General features: G+C 38.8%; 1 protein-coding gene across 1 annotated transcript in view; it reads right to left on the reverse strand.

Annotated features, from left to right (window-relative positions):
- Window positions 1-3: 3 nt before the first annotated feature.
- CRIPT (CXXC repeat containing interactor of PDZ3 domain) overlaps window positions 4-19,742 on the reverse strand; it is a 60,892-nt gene continuing 41,153 nt past the window's right edge. Inside the window, exon 5 of the mRNA XM_073213569.1 lies at window positions 4-8,754. Within this exon, the coding sequence (XP_073069670.1) occupies window positions 8,723-8,754 (32 nt within the window). The 3' untranslated portion in view covers window positions 4-8,722. The remainder of the gene's footprint in view (window positions 8,755-19,742) is intronic.

Here is a 19,742-nt window from a genome sequence, read left to right on the forward strand (position 1 = left end):
AGGTATCAGATTTTACCCCTTTCTATCAAATTTTAAAAGTTTTTTTTAGTACAAAACAGATTTTAAGCTGAGCACTGAAAGGACAATTCAGAAGTATTGCTGAGGGAATGATGCCAAATGAGGAAGCCAAATTGGTCGGAAGCCTAAAATCAATCAATAAGGAGCAATTTCTTGTTCAGCTATGAGTCATATTATATTCTTCAAGTACCTTTATTGTTTCAGTGACACCAAATGCAGAAGCCAACCCAGGTGGTATAAGGGTGAACTGAGAATGGAGAGGGATGGTTTGGGGAGGGAATAAGTTTTTGAATGGAAAACACCCAAATGGCTCATAAACTGGCACATCTAGCACTGGCTTTTTGGAATAATTGAAACCATAGCAGTTTCCCTTGCTGCCTGCCAATCACTTGTTTTTAAATGATGTGTGTAGAACAATTTCCTATTCTTTTTCCCAAAATACTTGATTACAATTTTTGAAGATTAGCACATACTATGTTGTATAAGGCAGTTCATTTCTACTATTTTTAGTGGGTTTTTTAAGGGATGTAAGATTCAATAAAATGCACACATTTGAATTGTATAGTTTGATCTGTTTTAAGACATGTATATTCTTGTAACCACTATCATAATCATGAAATAGAACATTTCCATCACTTCAAAAAAGGTCCCATGTGTCCTTTTTGCTGTAGGAATTTTAATGTGACTTGTTAACTTGATGACTCCAAAGATCTAGATCTCCAGCTTTAACCTTGCTTTCAAAGTCCAGGCCCATATTTTTAGCTACTTACTTGACATACCTACCTGATGTTACAGACAGGTACTTCAAACCAAACACAACAGATAAAGAAAACATAAAAGATAAAGAAATACTTTATCTTAGCTACAAAAAAGCCCCCATCTCCCACCTGCAGGTCCCATCTCAAGCCATTTTTCTGTTTCTTCAGTTTGGTTGAGGTAATTGTCATCTATCAAGTCACATTAACTAGAAATTTTTAAAAATAATCTTTACTCCTCTCGCAAAAAGTGATTCTAATTAATGCACTTGAACATTCTTTAATCAGTCTTTTCCACTTCCACTATCCTCAATCAGACACTTATCTTGCCTGCACGATTACAAAAACTCCCAACTTGTTTCTCTGTGCTCCAATTCATCCACCTATCTGCCACTTTAATTCTCTTTTGAAAACCCAGATCCACCTGTTTGCATTCTCTGCTTTCAGGGATCCAACTACACACAAAATGGTACTAAAAATCTTCCACAGTATGGCCCAAACCTCCCCTTCTGGATTCCTCCCCTGAAACCTTCCCAGAGAGCATGCTATACATTTTCATCTTCTGTGCTTTTCATCAGATCTTGGTCTCAAATGTGCTGCCTCCACCTGAACACTGTTCAGCCCAGTTATGACTTTTCCTCAGTGAAGCCTTTCCATACCTCTCCCAGATAAAATCAGTGTTCTCTCTGTTACACTTGATCTCCCATAGCATGTTGCACATGTTTACCACACTGAATAGACATAGTGGTGAAAAAGAACAGAAGAGCTGAGTCAGAAGATCTGGGTCTAACTTAAAAATCTCATTCCTTACTTGCTGTGCCATCTAAGACAAATCATATAACATCTCTGAGCCTCAGTTATTTAATCTCTAACATTGAAATAATAACTATAATACCCTATTTCACAGGACTCTTGTGGTGATCAAATGAAGTAATTATAAATGTGAATGTGGTGTACACTATACAGCTATTGGATATTTTAATTACAAGCTGTATCTTCTGAAAGGTTTTGAACTCTTTTGAGTACAAAACCAGAATCCGGTCCTCTTAATATCCCTTCTACCTAACACAGTGCCTGGGCCTGCTTGTTGTTGCCTAGATTAGTTTGAGACATAAATTACCATTTTTTTAATAGAATCATGTTCTCTCATTTAACTCTGCCCACTTTCTACAACATTTCTTCAAAAGCCAATCATAACATTTTTATTTCTTTTTATAATTCTTTATTGCCATCATAATTAAATAGTTACATTAAAAGTCTCTGAGGAAATGAAATAAATATTCTATCCATGATTAATTTTAAATGCTTTCATTTATTCAACAAAAACTTTTTAGAGCCATTATGTGCCCAGCCCTGTTCTAGGTACTGGTTGAACAGAGGCAAACAAGAGACTTCGTAGAACTTACATTATAAGGAACAATAAGCACAAGCTAACAAATAAAGATGTTAATCTATATAGTTAAAGGTACTATAAATAGAACAATGTTGAGTTCAGGGCTGTTGTAACTAGAGTGGTCAGAGAAAGCCTCTCTGAGGAAGCGGTGTTTGAGCATCCAAGATGAGAAGGAGGTAATCATATAAAGAGAAAGGAGAACAGCCTTCCAGGTGAAAGGAAGAGTACAGACAGAAGCCCTGAGACAAGAGCAGGCAAAGCAGATGTGAGGAACTGGAAGAAGGCCTATGTGGAAAGGAGGGACAGTGGTCTGAGGTGAAGTCAAAGAAGCAGACAGGAAGCAGACCATGTAGGGCTTGGAAGGTTGGGATAAAAAGTTATTTTATTCTAATTGTAGGAAACCACTGAAGGAGTTTAAGCCTGAGTGTGATATGATTTGTTTTTAAAAAGACTGCCTTAGTTGAATATGGAGAATATATTCTGGAGGCAGTGGGAGAAGGAATCAGAAGGTAGGCTGGTTGTTTTGGTCCAGACCAGAGGTGTTGGTGGCCTGGATTAGGGTGTTAGTGCTGAAGATGGGGAAGAGTAGTAGGTTCTGGGGTATGTTTGGCAGGTAGAATTTACTGATAGATTTAATGACAATGAGTGAGGGAAAGATGTTAAAGATGACTATTATGATCTAAGTGGTAGGTAAAGCTTTAGTTTACTGAGTTTACACAGTACCTATAGGAGCACTGTGCTAGGTTCTGAGAATACAAAGCTCAGTGAGTAAGACTGTTCTTGCCCTCAAAAAACTTCCAGTCTAGTGGGCAGTGCCTCCTACCCTGGTGATTTCTGTGGGATGTTTCCCACAGAGCTATGCACAGGTTATGATGACAGCATCAAGAAGGATCCCCTAGCCCAGTCCAGCTAAGTGAACCAGGAGTTCTGCCCTCTTGGGAGAATAACTAGGGAACTTTCTCAGGATTTGTGAATATATGCAGCAATTCACATTGCTAGTAAAGCTTTAATTTAGCTTACTCCTTATGAATACAGTATGATAGTTGTCAATAGCATCTTCAGGATCTCTGATTTGTTATTTCTTTTTGAAAGAGAAAAGAAGGATATAGGAAAAAAGTCAGGAGGCTAAAGATATTGAACAGAGGCAAGGTGCTTGGTTAATAAGAATGGGAGTCAGTGTGGTTTGGGCTTCTGCTGCAGCCCCTCCTCAAAGCCTATCAACCGCATGCCTGTGGTTGAGGGCAGATGGAGTTTTGTTTTGTTTTCATTTTAATTGCAATTATAACTTTTATGAAATTACCATATGACCCCTGAATGACTTCTCAAGTTTTTTCTTTGTGGTATTTATTTAATTACTTACATTTAACTAGCTGATACATTCATATGTTTCAAAAATCAAGACAAAATGAACAGGTATACGGTGAAAAGTTTCTCTCCTACCCTGCTCCTTCCACCCAGTTCTCACCCGAACCCCCTCATAGGTAGAGATAACTTTATATTGATTTTTCTATGTATCTTTCTAGTGTTTCTTCAAGCAAATATAAGCAATTCTTATATTTCTTCTCTTCCCTCCTTGTACACAAGAAGTGGCATATTTTATTCTCTGATCTGTATCTTGCATTTCCCTCTAACAATGTGTCTTGGAGATCTGTCCTATCAGTACCAAGAGAGCTTCCTCATGCTTTCAAACAGCAGCATAGCATCACATTGCAGGATATGCCATGGTTTGTTTGACTACTCCCCTACTGATGAACCCTTAGGTTGCTTCTAATCTTTGCTATTTATTCCATACAATGCTGTAATGAAGAACCGGGCACATATGTCTGCAGATCTAGCTTTAGAATAAATCCCCAGAAGTCTCCCAAATGCTTAAATAAAATCTTCAAGATGGTATGACTGGTTGTCCAAATTAGAACCTCAGCTTTCCAAGGATTAATTCTCACATTTCATTAAGAGTAGTTCCTCATTCTTTAGCATTTAAGTTGTATTTTTTCCAATAAGGAAAAGTATTTAAATATTTAATTTTCCTTTTCTGCAACCAACAATATATTTGGTATGATGTTTCTAAAAAGAAAAATAAAACAGTGAAATTCAGTTATATTATGCTCCAGCTAATAATTGCAAGCTCCAGCAAATACTCAAGTTATCTTACTTCAATATATAGAAGCCTCTCTGTAATGAAGTCTCAGATGGGAATGCTGGGTTTGGAGTTGAGGACTTGTAGGGTACATGCTGGCCCCAAAAGCTCTATTGCTGCCTCTCACCAGGACCAAACACCCCTTGGCCACTTTTTATTGGGGTCCCTTTTCATTTCCCTTAGTAATTCTTCATTTTCACATAACTGCTTTTGGAAAATAGGTTTATAAGCTTGGTGAAATGAGTAGACTTTGGTAAATGTGCTTTGTAACTATGCCATGTAAAGTAAGTACTCCATCCTTACACTAGCCCCCACCTCCAACCCAAATACATTTTCTTATTTATTAGATTCCAGATACAGGAGACCAGGATGGAAGAATCCTAGGGCACTTAATTTACACAGATCTTTGGGAGAACATGAACAGATGCAGAAAGTGATGTGGCAGTGAGAGCTGCCATTTAAGAAAACATATATCTTAAGAAGCAAGCTCAGCCATATTACTATCATTATTAGAAAAGGAAATGATCTTTCCACATAGTACTTCTCTTTCATTGGGCTTCATGTGTGTGGAGGTGTTTTTCTTTAATGTATATAATTATAGCACAAGAGAAAATGTTTAAAAATAAACTGTGAGGTTGATAAGGTAGAGCAAATAGCCATCCAGAAAGCTTTTCTTAGCTCTAAAGCTCTCTTCCTCAGGAATCACAAAACCTACAAACTGTAGAACTGCCCAATATTTCTGAAGAGTATCTAGTCCCAGCTCTGGTTGAAACTATCTTCCATTTTTACATTTGTCTCACATAAAGATTCTATAGTCTCCCTTGTGGCTTTACCTTTTTTATTTTCTTTCATTTCTTTAGCTAGTAAGGCTTAGACTGCATTCTTAGACATAGGTAAAATTCCTTCTTAAGTGAAAAATAATACTTGAAATTATTTGTGCATCTGATTACTGAGCATCTGTAGAGAACATCAGTTCTAGTGACCACACTTTCATCTTGTTCTGGGGACCATGGCCCTCCCTTACTCCAGTCCCTGGCCTTGGGAGGAAGAAGATGTCTCCACCTGCACCGCAACCCCTGCCTCAAGGGTGGAACATGTGTCCTTAGTTTAGGTCATCTAATATATCCTATTCCCCTGGCCACAGTAATCCATTCTAGACCTACTAGAAAGTTGGCTCTGGATTTGAACCTAAAGGCAAATAGTTCCTGGACCTGCTTACCTTCATATTGGGTACATGAAGAGAGAGCTTGCCCAAGATTGGACATGCTGAACTGAGAAATGGAGAGAGAGAAACCAGGGCATTGGTCACACTGTTTGAGCCCTGGATCAAACTTCACCTGAATCAAATACTCTAAATTCACATGAGCTAATAAATTCACCTTTTTGATGAAGCTAGTTTGCATTATGTTTTTCATTTCTGGCAAACAAAAGATTTTTAGTTTATGCACTATCTCCAAACAAAATCAGATTAAATTCATGCTGTTGCATGGTCTGACGAATTACATGATTTCCCTCACTAATTCCCAGACTCCTCTCTTCTTCACTTTGGGTGACACTACCATTGCACCAAAGCTGCCTACACACCAGCCAGAGTTCTTCTCTCCTTCTGCCAAGGACTCCTCCAGTTCTGTGCTCAAATCTAGCCCACTGGAGAAGTTTAAGAAGGAAGGGAACAGATGGCAACCTGATTCATATTCCTCTGAAAGGGAATTAAGCCAATTTATTTTGATGGTCAGTTCTAGTTCAGTTTCAGCAGTGAATGGAACTTGTTTGAACCCATTTCTGGTTCAGGCCTTTAATCATCTGCACTAATACAAAGTTCTTCACATGGTAAAGGTATTTTGGGGGGAGTTACAGTTTTGTTCTAGTTTGAGAGAACTGGAACATGGAATCAAGTCACACCGGGCTTATTAGGCTTTCTGTGCTAAAAGAGGTAGCATATGGGCAGGATAGGGAGGTGATTAATAGTATATTTAATACTAAAATAATCTGCCTAGACAGCATCCATAATAATCAGTGTCATAAAATCTACTCTTTGGATTTGCTTTTAATATTTCTAATCCACATGAAAGCACAATTTGAAATACCATATCACATAGTATCCACTAAAGCGATAAAATAGAGGTTGAAACATTTTTTGAAATGTTTGCTCCTTTTAGAGGAGCATTTCATTGGTATATTATTTATGCCTCTGCTTGAAAAGTATTTGTAATTACAATGATATTGTGTCAGTATCTTAAAGTGCTAAAACATAGTGAGCAGTTTGAGTATGGGATTATTCTATGGAAATGTTATTAAAAATCTAGGCTCAGAATAACTGAACCATTTTCAAATTGCTTCAGGTAATCTAATGGATATGTTCCAGTATTAAGTATTCTTTGTTTCCATAATAAATAAACATATATTTTTATATAATGATAACTATAAATAAATGATATATAAATCACATATATATATTCAAGACACTTACAAAATGCTCAGCTTGTTCTAGGATATTTTTTGTTAGTGGTATGCAAACAAAAGATAGAATGACAGATGCCATCTATGCATTTTACAAAAACATCTCTTGCTTATGAATGTGTTTGCAGGAAGTTGGATTTGACAAGATGCAAAGAGATGTCTTACAGATGGCACTCGTGAGCAGGGTGGGTCTTCCCAAAGTGACAGAGCTGTAAACGCGGTTGTCATGTCACACCTGTTCTGCAAATAAATTGCCACTGGTAAACATGGATCTTCAGGATCAGAGCCCAAGGCTAACTGAGCTTAGTTCAGTTTTCTATTAGTTCAAGAGAGACAATGACCACCAAATGTATTGTGTATCCTTTTGTGACCCCTCTGAGACTTTTACATTTTCTCTGGCGTTGTGTTATTTAAAGATTAAAATGCTTTTACTTGGTCCTTGAAGAAATAAGCATAATTAATCTTATAGCATTAAATTCATTGGCATTGTCTTTGGAGGGAACAAACTCGTATTCTGCAAAAGGGCTTGGATGTACAGAATTTCAATGCTCCAAATGATGTCATTTTTCTATGATACTTAGCCTGCCATTTTTAGTTTGGTATTTGTATAATAGGAGATTTCGAAGAAAAAGCTAAAGGGAGGCTAATTTGTTTGGTAGTGTTTCTGTTCTTTTGTTCTTTTAGAATCTAAAATTAACCAACATCTGCAGTGTCAATAAGGACTCCATATGGCATTCAAGTTTGTACTTTTCCTAAATAATGCAATGTAATCTGAGAGGAATTTTGAGGTAATAATGAGTAGAATGCCTTATATTGTATGGTATTTACGAGTTTCAAGCAACTTGGACTTCAGTTGATCCTTGCAACAATGTTAAGAGCCAAGGAGATCAGGTATTTCTTACTCCTGTTTAACAGAAGAGAAGATGGAGGTGCAAAGTGTTGAAGAGAAATAACCACAGACACAAGTCTGGGGAATAGCAGAATAAGAATGAAACCCAGGCCATATGGCTCCTAATCCATGCCTTTTCTATCATATTACTATGATCAAGTTATTGACAACCCATATTAAACTAGCATGTTTTCAAAATAATAGATCCCACAACAACTGTGTAGGAAAATAAAAATAACTCAATTCCAGAAACTAAATAATAAATATGCCTGTGTGGTTTTCCAGAATTTAAAGGATTTCATTTGCTCAGTTAAGTCAGCAGATGATTTCCACAGAAATTTATCTAATTGCTCTTGTGATTTCCTATTTTACCTACAAAAAAAAAGACTTCACTGAAATATTGTTTTCTCTCTGTGAAAGCATACTTCATAAATCCTGATCATATCTAAAAAATTCAAACACTTTCCTGTAAAAGATGTTGCAACTAAGAGTGTTTTCCTCCCAGTAATAAATTATAATTTATGTCTACCTGAGTTTTGAAACATTTCATTTCAACTCAAACTTCTGTAAATTTCTGCAGTATAGCTATCATTTGGAATTTTTGGGACAAGGAAAACAGTAGTTTGACATTAAAGAATGTATTAGAAACATAGCTTGTGAGTGATGCATGGGCATAAATTTAGAAGGACCCCATTTTTGAGAGCATAAATAACATTGCCAATCTGCACTTTAGAGAAATTTCTATCCATATACTATTACCATTTGTACTTTAAAATGCAGAGAAATTCAATTGCTTCCATTTCTTGAAAGTCTGAGGCTTAAAAATGATGAATGCTGGCATTCTTGAAGAGGAACACTGTGAATTTGTAATATCAAAAATGTACTGGTGTTCTTAAACACTGACAGGCAGATATAGTTCCAACAAGTGGAAACAGAGGACTATACTGGCATAAGGAGCAGCCAGCAAGAATTTTGATTATGATTTGGCTCAGTCTATGCTGGTTCTGACTTCCCAAAAGTGTATCTTCAGGAAGCACCTCCTACCAAGTGGCGAGCTCCAGGAAGCAGCATTAGAGGATGTGGATGCAGTAACCAGAGCATGCTGAAAACATAAAAAATGTTTCCCTGTTAGTTGTTTGGATATGTCACAGAGAACCATAAACAAAATGCAATTTGAATTTGATATAGTCCAAAATATTCTTGTGACTGTAATATCTTACTTACTTTGCGTCCAGAATTATTGGAAATGCACAAAACATTTTTGAAAAGGTCATCTAAGTAATGTTATCTTCCCATGCATGAACATACTTGCACATGGGAGCCATGAAAAAGAGACACAGAAAGAGACAAGGGGAATGATATGGAATGTACAGTGTCAGAAACAAGTAATTGGGAGAGACTTGGGGGGTTGAAGAATTTGGGTAAGAAAGTTTTGAGGCAGGGATGGTTTAAATCATGCAAGAAGGCAGTAACTCCATCTGGCTAGTCATGGGAATCTGGAAGAGGGGAGTCAAGGGTGCTAGACGAGAGTGCCCATGGTGGTACCTTTAGCTTTCAGAGTTAATCTGACTGCAGAGAGATGGAGGGTGCAGAGACGGGGAGAAGGCAACAGCGCTAGGAAGGGAAGTGCCCAAGGGTCCACAAGAACTGAACTAAGTTGTTTTCTTTTCCTTTACTCAGTCAGATCTAGTTTTTCTCCTTCTTCCCCACCATCTCCACACCTCTACATCCCTGACCCCCAAACTGCAAGAAACATCTGTGTTCACAGGCCCAAGTTTGCTTAACTTAATCATTATTCACCACTGAAGGATCTGTGGAGACTGGAATTGGTAATCATTATTTAGCAATGACTTCAGCATTAATCAATCAGAACTGGAATGATATAACTTTGCTCCCAGTCAACCCACTCCCAATCACAGACCTCTTTGTGCTACAGTGAAGCATTGCGGTCCCCTGGCTGCTCTGCTGCTGATTAATGGACTGGACAGAAAAGTGTTGGAAGGGCTGATGCAACTCCCACAACAGTACAGTGCTTTCCTGCTTGATTTGCTTCAAAAAAAAAAGCAGCAGATCATGTCAAACTATGTTCGCCAATACCTGTATTGTCTGCCTGAATTATAAAGCCCAACAGGGCATCTTGTTCTCTTGCAATTCATTGTCAGAAGGAAGAATAAGGGGAAATATTAGACCATGCCTACAATATACAAAACAGCTAGATGGCCCTGTGCACTCCTACACTGCCCATGGAGCGTGTCATTTGCACACTAATACAGTAATGATTACTCTCAAAATTAAATGCAATATCACTCCTTCTCCCCCTCCCTTCCTAGATGTAACTGAACAGTGACTCTCAGAGGCAGTGGGCAAAGCACATGGTCTTGCCAGCTGGTGCTAAAATGGAACCAAAGATTTAACTGCATACAAAAAAGTGCATTAACCTCTCTCAAACCACTCAGTCCACATACATCATTGCCACAGAGGGATCGGGTTCCCTCCCTAAGGTCGTCTACAGGTGTCTATGGAGGGCAGCTGGACCCAAGGGACTTTGACTTTCTTCCTCCCCAGACACCCTAAGGATGATGTTTTGGTGCCTGTGCACTTTTAGGAACCTAGTTTCTCCTGTGTGAAAATATCAACAGCCAGGAAGAATGGAACACAACATGATTTATCCCTAAATTCCTCATCCTGCTGGACATGCCCCAGGGTGGAGTTATTCTTGCTGTCACAAATAATTCAGTCCTGAGTGGATCAACATGTTTAAAAGAAGTTTCAAACTCTAGGTGCAGAAACTTAAGTGCCAATTAACAAGAGCAATTTAGAATAGAAAACAGGTTGGAAATTAGAAAAACAGAGTCCTGTGAAACGATAGCAAGAGCCAGCTCCATCAGTAACTAGTTGTGTGCTCTTGGTCAGGATGCTCATGTCTCAGTTTCCTCAACTCCAAAACACACACTAAAATGATAGGAATTCGGTGAGAAAAACTTCTGAGAAATAGCGATTTATGCTTTTTCTCTGTACTTTCCCCATTCATTCTTCCATTCTAACAGTCTCTATGTGTTTTTACCTTGTGACGGGACTTCCAAGCTTTTATCCCTAACAAATTCACCTAGAATAGGGTTTGAGGAGAGCTGTATTTTCCCAGACTAAAAGGATGTATTCTCCCAGAAGCAGAAAGGATGTCATCATGCTTCTTGGCAGTATTCTTGCTATCCTTGCCAAAGAGTCCCTCTTTTCTAGACAACAGCATTGGGGTGAATTCAAAAGGACAATACACATTGGGACTTGCTTGTGTGGAGTAATAATGGGAAGGGCCTGCAGATGTTATAGGGCTTCTTAAGATGCCTGATCCCTGCCAGAGCCCTCAGTCAGTTCCTGAAGGGTACTTCAGACTGACCCGAGTTGAATTTCCCATCCACCAACAGTACAGAGGCTTCAAGCTAAAACTGAATGATCATACTCAAAAGAATCATTGGTGGTAAGATAACATCAGTTTAATTTGTGTCTCTTTATTATTTAATAAAATTAAACCTGAACAAATCTTTTGCAAGGTAGGAAATCTGCTTCTTGGGGTTGGGTAAACCAATAGTTTACTTTTCCAGCCATCCTTGTCATGCTTTTCCAGCTCCAGTTCTTTCTGGCCTCCATGTTTTCTCATTCAAGATGTCTTATTGAGAAAGGCTGGTGGCACCTTGAAAAATATCATGTGCCCTTTCCCAAATCCCTGAATATTTTTTTCAAAGTAGAAAAGAGAATCTTTCATCCCCCCACACATGTCAGATGTCTGTGCTCTCCTGAGGAGCAGCTCATAATAACAGCAGAAAGCTAGACTACTGGCTCTTTGATTTAGCATCTCTGGGTCCATGTGCCATTCTGGAGTCGCTAAAAAACAAAATTTAAATTTAAAAAAATTTTAAGCGATTGTTTTTGTTGCTGGTGTTGCTGTTGTTTGATCGGCGAAGGCTTCTCTTATTTCTGTCAGGGTTGTGCTGTGGTTGGAAAGGGGCAAAATACTTAGTGCAAGCGGAAACCTTTCAGGACAGGCTGCCAGCTTTTCTGACTCTGAAAGCACTTATCTCATGTGTGTTTTTCTTGGTAGAAGACACGAATTGTCATGTTCTTCCTAAGGCCATTTTCCTGGTATGGCTTGCTTCTCTCTTTAAATATTTTGGGAGGAAAAGTAATCTATTTTTTGTTTCTTTTGTTATTTATTTACTTATTTTGTGATTTAGAGAGCCTATATTCTTGATTCAGTCAAAATAATCTTTGGATCACTTTGTAATTTTGTATTTCATGCCAAATAGGCTTTCTTAGAACTTGGAGAACAAAGTAAAATAGTACCCAGAACTTTCCTTTCCTCTTATCTTACTGAATTCTCCCATATAGCCAAGGAATCATCATTCTGAGGTGGGGGAGGTGGGGAGGAAGTCTCCCTTTAACTTAAGGCTGCCTAAATCTGGATTTACTATTGTTGTCCAAAGAACTAATTATTCTGAAAATTGTAGAAAAAATAATGCAAATATTTTCCCAGTAGAAACTACTAAAAGTAGTCATATGATCTCTTAAAGTAGAATTTATTTCATAATCAAATGAAAAATAAAAGGAAATCGTGCACAAACTTTCAGAGAATTTGACTAAAATATAAAAAAAGTAGCTGCAGCCAAAAAAAAAAAGAGAAAAAGATGTTGAAATATGGAGACAATATGAGAACTCAATTAGATTCTTATGTTCCAACCAAAACCTGAAACAATTAAGAAAAGCTCTGAAGAAAGGTAGAAGAATGCAGATAATGGAGAAAAGCAGAGGAGTACAGAGAACAATGAATAAGAATATAAAGCAATAAATCAAGAGTCTGGGATGATTCTTAACTAAAACACTTTTAAATTGTAGCTTTCAAATAAAATATGATATTGAAAATCTCATTTCTAGAATAGACAAAATTAATTTGTAAAAAGTCCCCTTTGAGCTAACAGCCTTCAGAGGTAAGGTCAGCTCATTGAAAAAGAGCTGAAACAAAGCCAAGTGGCACAAATGAGAGTACATTTGCTAAAAACCATCATGGATTTGCCTCCTCCACCCTGCATGCCAGATAACACTCCCAAAGGCAAATGTCTTGCCTTAATGTGTCTACTTCCAAAGGGAGACAGGGCTTAGTCAACCATAATAGTTACATACTGCTGTGTAACAAATATCCAAAAACTTAGGGTTTAAAACAACACATTTCTCAGTTTCTTTCTGTGACTTAGCTCCTGGAGGGTCTTACAAAACTGCAATCAATGTATCAGCCAGAGTGCTAGGATCCACCTCCCAGCTCACTCTGCTGGTAGGATTCAATCCCTTACAGGCTTTTGGACTGAGGACCTCAGTTCTTCGCTGGTTGTTGACCAGGTAAGTCTCAGTTTGATTCTGTGTGCCATGGGGACTTTTCCACATCTCCCAATGTATTGTAGCTGGCTTCCCTCACAGTAAATGAGCAAGAGAACACCAACAGAGTGTGCAAGGAAGATGGAAGTCATCTTTTGTAACCTAATCACAGAATTGACATTTGCAGTATTTTATTTACTAAAATCCAATCACTAAGACCAGATCACACTTGAGGAGGGGAATTACATAAGGGTATGAATACCAGGAAGCAGTCATCTTCAGGGTTGCCTACAATACCAACTTATTTTATTCTTCATTTAATTTTATAGCAGAGAAATAGTTAAACTGCTTTCTTCAAGACCAAAAGTACTTTCTTTGGAGAAAAATGCTCCAGAAATCTGTTATGTTCCATGTCTCTTTCATTGAGTAGCAAATATATTTACTTTTATCATTCATATGCCACTGAATAGCCCAGATCATCCTGGCCAGGACAACTATTAAAATCAATGAAGGAAATATTCATTCACATGTTTCATTGGGATGTAAGCTCTATGAGGGCAGGGACTTTATCTGTCTTGTTCTCTGTTGTATCCTTAGTACCTATCACAGAGGTTAACATATAGTAGATATTCAATAAATAGTTGTTAAATCAATGGCTTCAACTATACTTATTGTGTATCTGTTATGATATCATATGCCAAATACTTGACTACATTCCTTTAGAAACTGAGCATCAGAAATACTTGCATTTGTATCCAGTTGTGGACAGAAGAGAACTTTAGCACTTGGAGGTTCCAAAGGCAATCCCAGTTACTAACTTTGTTAAAAATTCAGTTTCTAATAAAAGAAGGGCTAACTCCATTTTCTCATAAGGGAAGGTGGCCTTTTCTCCTTTAATAAGTCTTACTTTCTGTGGTCTATCATTCATTATTTGAGATGAGTATAAAGGACCACAAATTTTAAAAAAATTAAACTAAGCTTTAAACAAATACAAAAACAAAACGTACACAAAAGGAAAATAGTGGACCTTCCAAGGAAAGGCTACATGTCCTATGGATTTTCATTCTGAACCAAAAGTCTGTGAATAGGCATCAAAGAGTTCTGTAAGTAAGAGCCTGTAGGATCTTGCATTCTGTAGAATATTTACAGAATTGTTTAGGGCTGCTCTGGGATGATTAATGCAGCTGGAGGACAGGGGTACACACTGCCTTTCAGAGGCCAATCAGGAGGAGGATACATATGAACTTCTCAATAAGCCACAGCATCTTTGAAGCAGCAACTGAAGATCTCTGCAGGACCAAGTTTGAATATAAATATGTTGGAGGAGTTTATTTGGTCATCTTTCAAACCACCAGTCACATGTCTATGTTTTTTCAGTTCTCTTCAAAAATTAAATCGTTGGGAAGGACAGTTGGTTTTTATTATATTCTTCTATTTCAATAGACTTCTCATTAACAACAGACAGCTTCTGACAGAGAATTTAAGTTATATTCTCAAAAAAAACACCCTAGCTTTTTTAGACCACATATTTAGTTTATGTCTATACTGTAAAAACAAGTGCAAGGTCTCTAAAAGTAGCAGCTAACATAGTATTGTCTGCTTAACTAGTGCAGACATTTAAGGTAGAAAAAGAAAACATTCTGTATTCGACTTACTTTCCCAGACTGATGTGTGGATGGGTTTCCTGGTCATTGACTAATTATGTATTTTAGAATATTAGACTCAGAAATCTTCTTCCTTATGCTCGGATCAACATTTGTCCCTGTGAATTTTGTGTTCACTCCCCATTCAGTGAAATAGGATTCCACCTGCTCAGTGGTCTGATTATGTAAAGGTGAAGATTCCACATATGTCTTCATGCAGCCCTTCTAGCATTGAACCTGTCACTGGAAAACTCAGGATGAAAACTCAGTAGAAGCTTTCTCTGGGGGTTTGGAGGCCAATGATGACTCTCTGGACTAGATGAAGAGTACTCATAGTGGAGAGTTCAGTGAAAGACTGAAGACACCCAGGAGTATCTACACTACCAATTTTCATTTGCCTTTTTTTTTAAAGCTTTTCCTGAGTGAATGGGTACAATGCTGCCTTTTTTGAAGGTACACTAGTGAAACATTTAAAAGCATCACTTTCTAGAATGAATTAACTTATTTTAATGTATGTTGCTGTCATATTTGTATTGATTCTGCAGAATAACAGCCTACAGTCTGTCAAGAAGGAAATATTACCTCCTAAAAACATAAAACTCATATATACCATCCATTCCTCATTAGCCCACTGCATGATTTCCTTTCATCCATCAAAAACACTCATAGAGCAAATTGAACTTTCACCACACATCTGCAGACAGAGCCCTTGAACTTTGAAATACATAACTTTAGAACATGAAAGAATAAATTCTAGTTTACTCTCTGAGTTATAAACTCATCATACCAAGAAGCACCATAGACACGAACAAAACAAATGCTATAGGAATTTAGGTAACTGCGTGGGTAAGAACTCATAATGAGTTGTTGAAGGGAGCTAGTGCTGTTTATGTTACATCTGTAATTTTGTAAATATCACGTACTGAAGACTATTTTTATCTTTTCACAAAAACACTTCTTGGTTTGTCTATCAGAGTAGTCTTCCAAATGAACCAGACTCGGTCTTCCTGCTATGACAACCAATACTTAGCACAGTACGTGGTGGGAAGTGGGTCATCGGTCTTGGCTTGATTCAGAGAGATACGGTCTTCAGAAAACTGATGTTGACCTAATATCCTAATATTTAATTTGGATGAGAAAGTTACTTACAGATAATTATTATTAATAAATAAACAAATGGAATGAATTGTTATTAACAATGGGATGTTAATACGCAGGATATAAGGCTGCGTTAAGACTCCTGAGTTCCATTGTGGCTTCTCCTACTTCCCCAGGAGTGGTCCATTCTCCCTTGATAAGTAAAATGACACAGATAAACGAGGCTAGACCAAGGCAGACAGCTGCCTTAATAGGCCAATTTGGTATTGCTTCAACCCCATTTTATTGAAGTATGTGCTTAATATTGATTTGGAGACAGCCTGACAACCACAAGGGAAAAAGGATAGGATCAGGCTCTTCTCTATTGGCTCGAACTTAGTTCTGACCCAAACTTGACTCTCTGCTCAGCAGAAGAAGAGCTCTGCCGTTTGCCCCACCCTCTCCTCTTTGATGGCAGGTGAGTGAACTGCTGTTTCTTGAGCAGCCTCCTTGGGAGTCTAAGCTGCCCTTTGAGAACCTCCCACTCCAAGCAGCTTCCTGAGAGGCTTCAAGTAAGTATAATTATCTCTATTTTATTGCATTTCAATATAGAGATCAATTCACTGTACAGACTGAGTTTATATTTCATTTACAGAATGATGCCTGGAATTCCATCCTTAATTCAATCTTCAGATAAAGCAAAAGGAAGGGTGAGAAAGATTATCTAGTACATTTAAGATTTTTACTTAAATTATTTACGGTAACCATAGATGGCATTCCATGAGGGTAGTAATTTGTGTTATTTCTGTATCTCCATCATCTGGCCCACAGTGGGCAGACAGAGCATACTTAGTCAATGCTCATGGAAATAGTGCATGGATGATTCAAAGACAGTAACACAGCATCACTCTCTCATTCTCCTCTTCATTTGGTCCAGGAAGGCACTTTAATGACAACCAGACTTTATTCTTACATTGAGTCACAATGAGAATCAACTCAAGTTTATGAAGAGGAGGAGGCATCCGAAGGCTACTCATTTCATGCTGGCCAACAGCACAGGAAATTCAGGTTTTCAAGGCCAATTATTTAAACTATTCTCTTCTTCCTAAACAGCTCAATACTCATTATGTTAGACTGAGCCATATAAAATAGCCTATTTTCAACCATTTTTGAGCTACAAAAAGGCTAATCATAGTGGAAGCTGCATTGTTTCCAGCATGACTTGTTGGAAAGGACATGGAGATCGGATTCTGGAGTTCTGAATTCAAGTCCCAGTACTGTGAAACCTTGGAGAAGCCACTTACTCTCCCTATGTTTCATTTACTCATTTAATTAAGTATTATATACAAGACTCTATGGGGAACACTAAGGTGTGTAAGACATGTTTTCTGCTTCCTTTGGGCTCACACTTTACTTGGGAAGATAAAATTCACCTGCAAAAAATTAACCATAGCAATATACGATGGCATCAGTCACCTTTTTTAAAATAACTGCATCCCAGCAAGCGGTATTACTTCCGGCTGTAATAATCAGGAGAGGAAAGCTGAATTTGAGCTTAAAGCATGATCAAGTTTCATTAAACAGAGAATTGGGGGAGGGCAGCTCAAACAAGTGGTATGGCAGGAGCAAAGGTTCAGAGGCTGAAAACACTATGCTATTCTGGTGTGGCTGGACAGATGGTTTGTGTGGGAGGCTGTAGGAGGTAAGAGTAGAAACCTGTTTCTTCCATGGTATGTAGTCCACCAATCCTCTGGACTCCCTCTAACAAGTCATTATGGGGCTGCATTGCCTTCAGCTTGTGAAATGGAGACAATTGGTCTGGTCCCTACTTGGCCTAGGAGTTACAGGGGCAAAATGAGCAATCAGAAGGAAAACTCTTGGGAAAGGAAGACTGCTGGGCCTTTTTAGTATAACATGAATTGCTATGGATTACAGTACATTTAAATGCTCCTGGTGACAATAAAAAAATATATGTACCTTCTTCCTAGAATACTTATTGCAGGTCATCTCATTTCATTTACAAGTGGAAGAAATTGGGGCATGGGGAGCCTAGAATGTGATCACCTGGGTAGCTAAAAATGCTACAAAGTCTTTTAGATGGAGGCATGGACAAAGACAGTGTGGGAATAGCTGCTCAGTATCAAAAGAAAGGCCCATCATGGCACCTGGAGAGAAGTCAGGTGAAAAAGCCTCCTAGAGGTAGGAGATCGGGTGGAAGAATTCATTGAGCCGCAGAAATACCATCAGATTGCCAAAGCCTCCTGGTGTCCAGTTCTACCCCAAGCCCTTGCTCCAGCGGAGCATGACCTGTGCATAGGTTGATGATGTAGAGCAGGAGGAAGTCTTCTTTGCCAGTGACTTACCTGGAGCCAGTCTACTTTGATAGCCAGCCACCAGAGCAGGATGGGTGTGCCTCCATCACAGCTTATTGGATGAGTCTTGTTGTTTTCAGCTAACTTTCCTCAGCTTTTAGGTTCCAGGATGGACTCTACCAGGTCAGAGTCTGAGAACAGCCACACATTTTCTAAATGAGATTTGGTTTTGACAGATTCTCCTCTGCTGACTCAAATCAGGTCAGATGCCCTTGGAGACATCCCCTATGCAGATCCCAGGGAATGTGGCTTCTTTCTGTGTTTACCCTCTGTGGGTATGAGAAGGCTCCTGGCTGACAGACTCATCCATGTGTCACTGCCACCAAAGCCGCAGAGGAACAGCAATCTTCTGGGGAATTTTCCTTGGCACTCCTAGCCAGAGTCATTGCCATCTGTAGGTCAGTGACCAGATGAGCTCATTTTCCCCAGTGCAGTGAGGTATCCTAGGAAATCTAGACCAAACCCCTGTGGAGCAGAGCCTCTGGGACTCCAGTTTTCATCATGGAGTAGCTCCCCAGGCATCTTCTTCCTTAGCAAACCCTGAGCATCCATCTCCAGTAGAGCTCATGGGCAGTTTGAGGAAAAGAAATGAGGACTGGGTGGCCATGAAATGGGAAGATGCTTGCATCCACTGCTTCTGTTCCCTAGGCAAGCTGATCTGGGGCCAGTATATGAGGTGTCTCTGATTGGGAAATTCTTGGCCTCCCTCATTCTACCTAGGTCACATCACAGAGAAGCAGGAGTCACAGGGGGAGTGATTCAAATATTGTGGGAAAAAACCTAATAGTGCAGAAGAAGAAATGCCACCAGGTGTGGACAAGATGAGAACAACTACATTTTTCCATGTAAAGAATTAAAGAAACACTTGTGTGGACCCAGTGAGAGAGTTTTTCTTAACATTCAAGTGAGCAAGAAACATTTGCACCAGAGAAGTTCTCCACCATGTAAGTCTCCTGGCCTGGGAAACAATACCAAAACATTACCATTTAAATCTAGAGGTAAAAATACCTGTCCTTCCCTTGTGTGTCTATCATTTATATCAATATTTCAGAAAGACTGTCTGGTGCTTGTGACATGTTTCAGCTACCACAAAGTGGATGAGTTTCAGAAAATTGTCAGTAACCATAGATGGTCTCTAGATTGGCATTCCATGAGGGTAGTAATTTGTGTTATTTCTGTATCTCCATCATCTGGCCTGGTGTGGGCAGACAGAGCATACTTAGTCAGTGCTCATGGAAATAGTGCATGGATGATTCAAAGACAATAACATGGCATCACTCCTCATTCTTCTCTTCATTTGGTCCAGGAAGGCAAATGCCTCACATCATAAAAGAAGACAAGCACAGAGCCCAATGGTGAGCTACTAACAGGGCTGGCATTTCACAGCAGAGCTGCCATGAGCAAGATCAACATTAATGCATAACACACTGATATACAGCAGGGCATTGTTTGGTAGCTCGGAAAAGTCCCATCAAGACAGGCAAGGGTCTGAGCCTCAAGTTTGTAGATTTCGTGCTGAGGCACCCAGGAGGACCAGGGTCAGGTAAGGTCTCCGTGTAACAGATAATTGTCACCTGGCTCCTGAGGACATCATGAGGGTGAGCAGTTGGGAGTGTGTGGATGTGCTGTGCAGGGGT

Source organism: Manis javanica, chromosome 1 (genome assembly GCF_040802235.1).
Source record: "Manis javanica isolate MJ-LG chromosome 1, MJ_LKY, whole genome shotgun sequence".
In the NCBI taxonomy this organism is placed as follows: domain Eukaryota; kingdom Metazoa; phylum Chordata; class Mammalia; order Pholidota; family Manidae; genus Manis; species Manis javanica.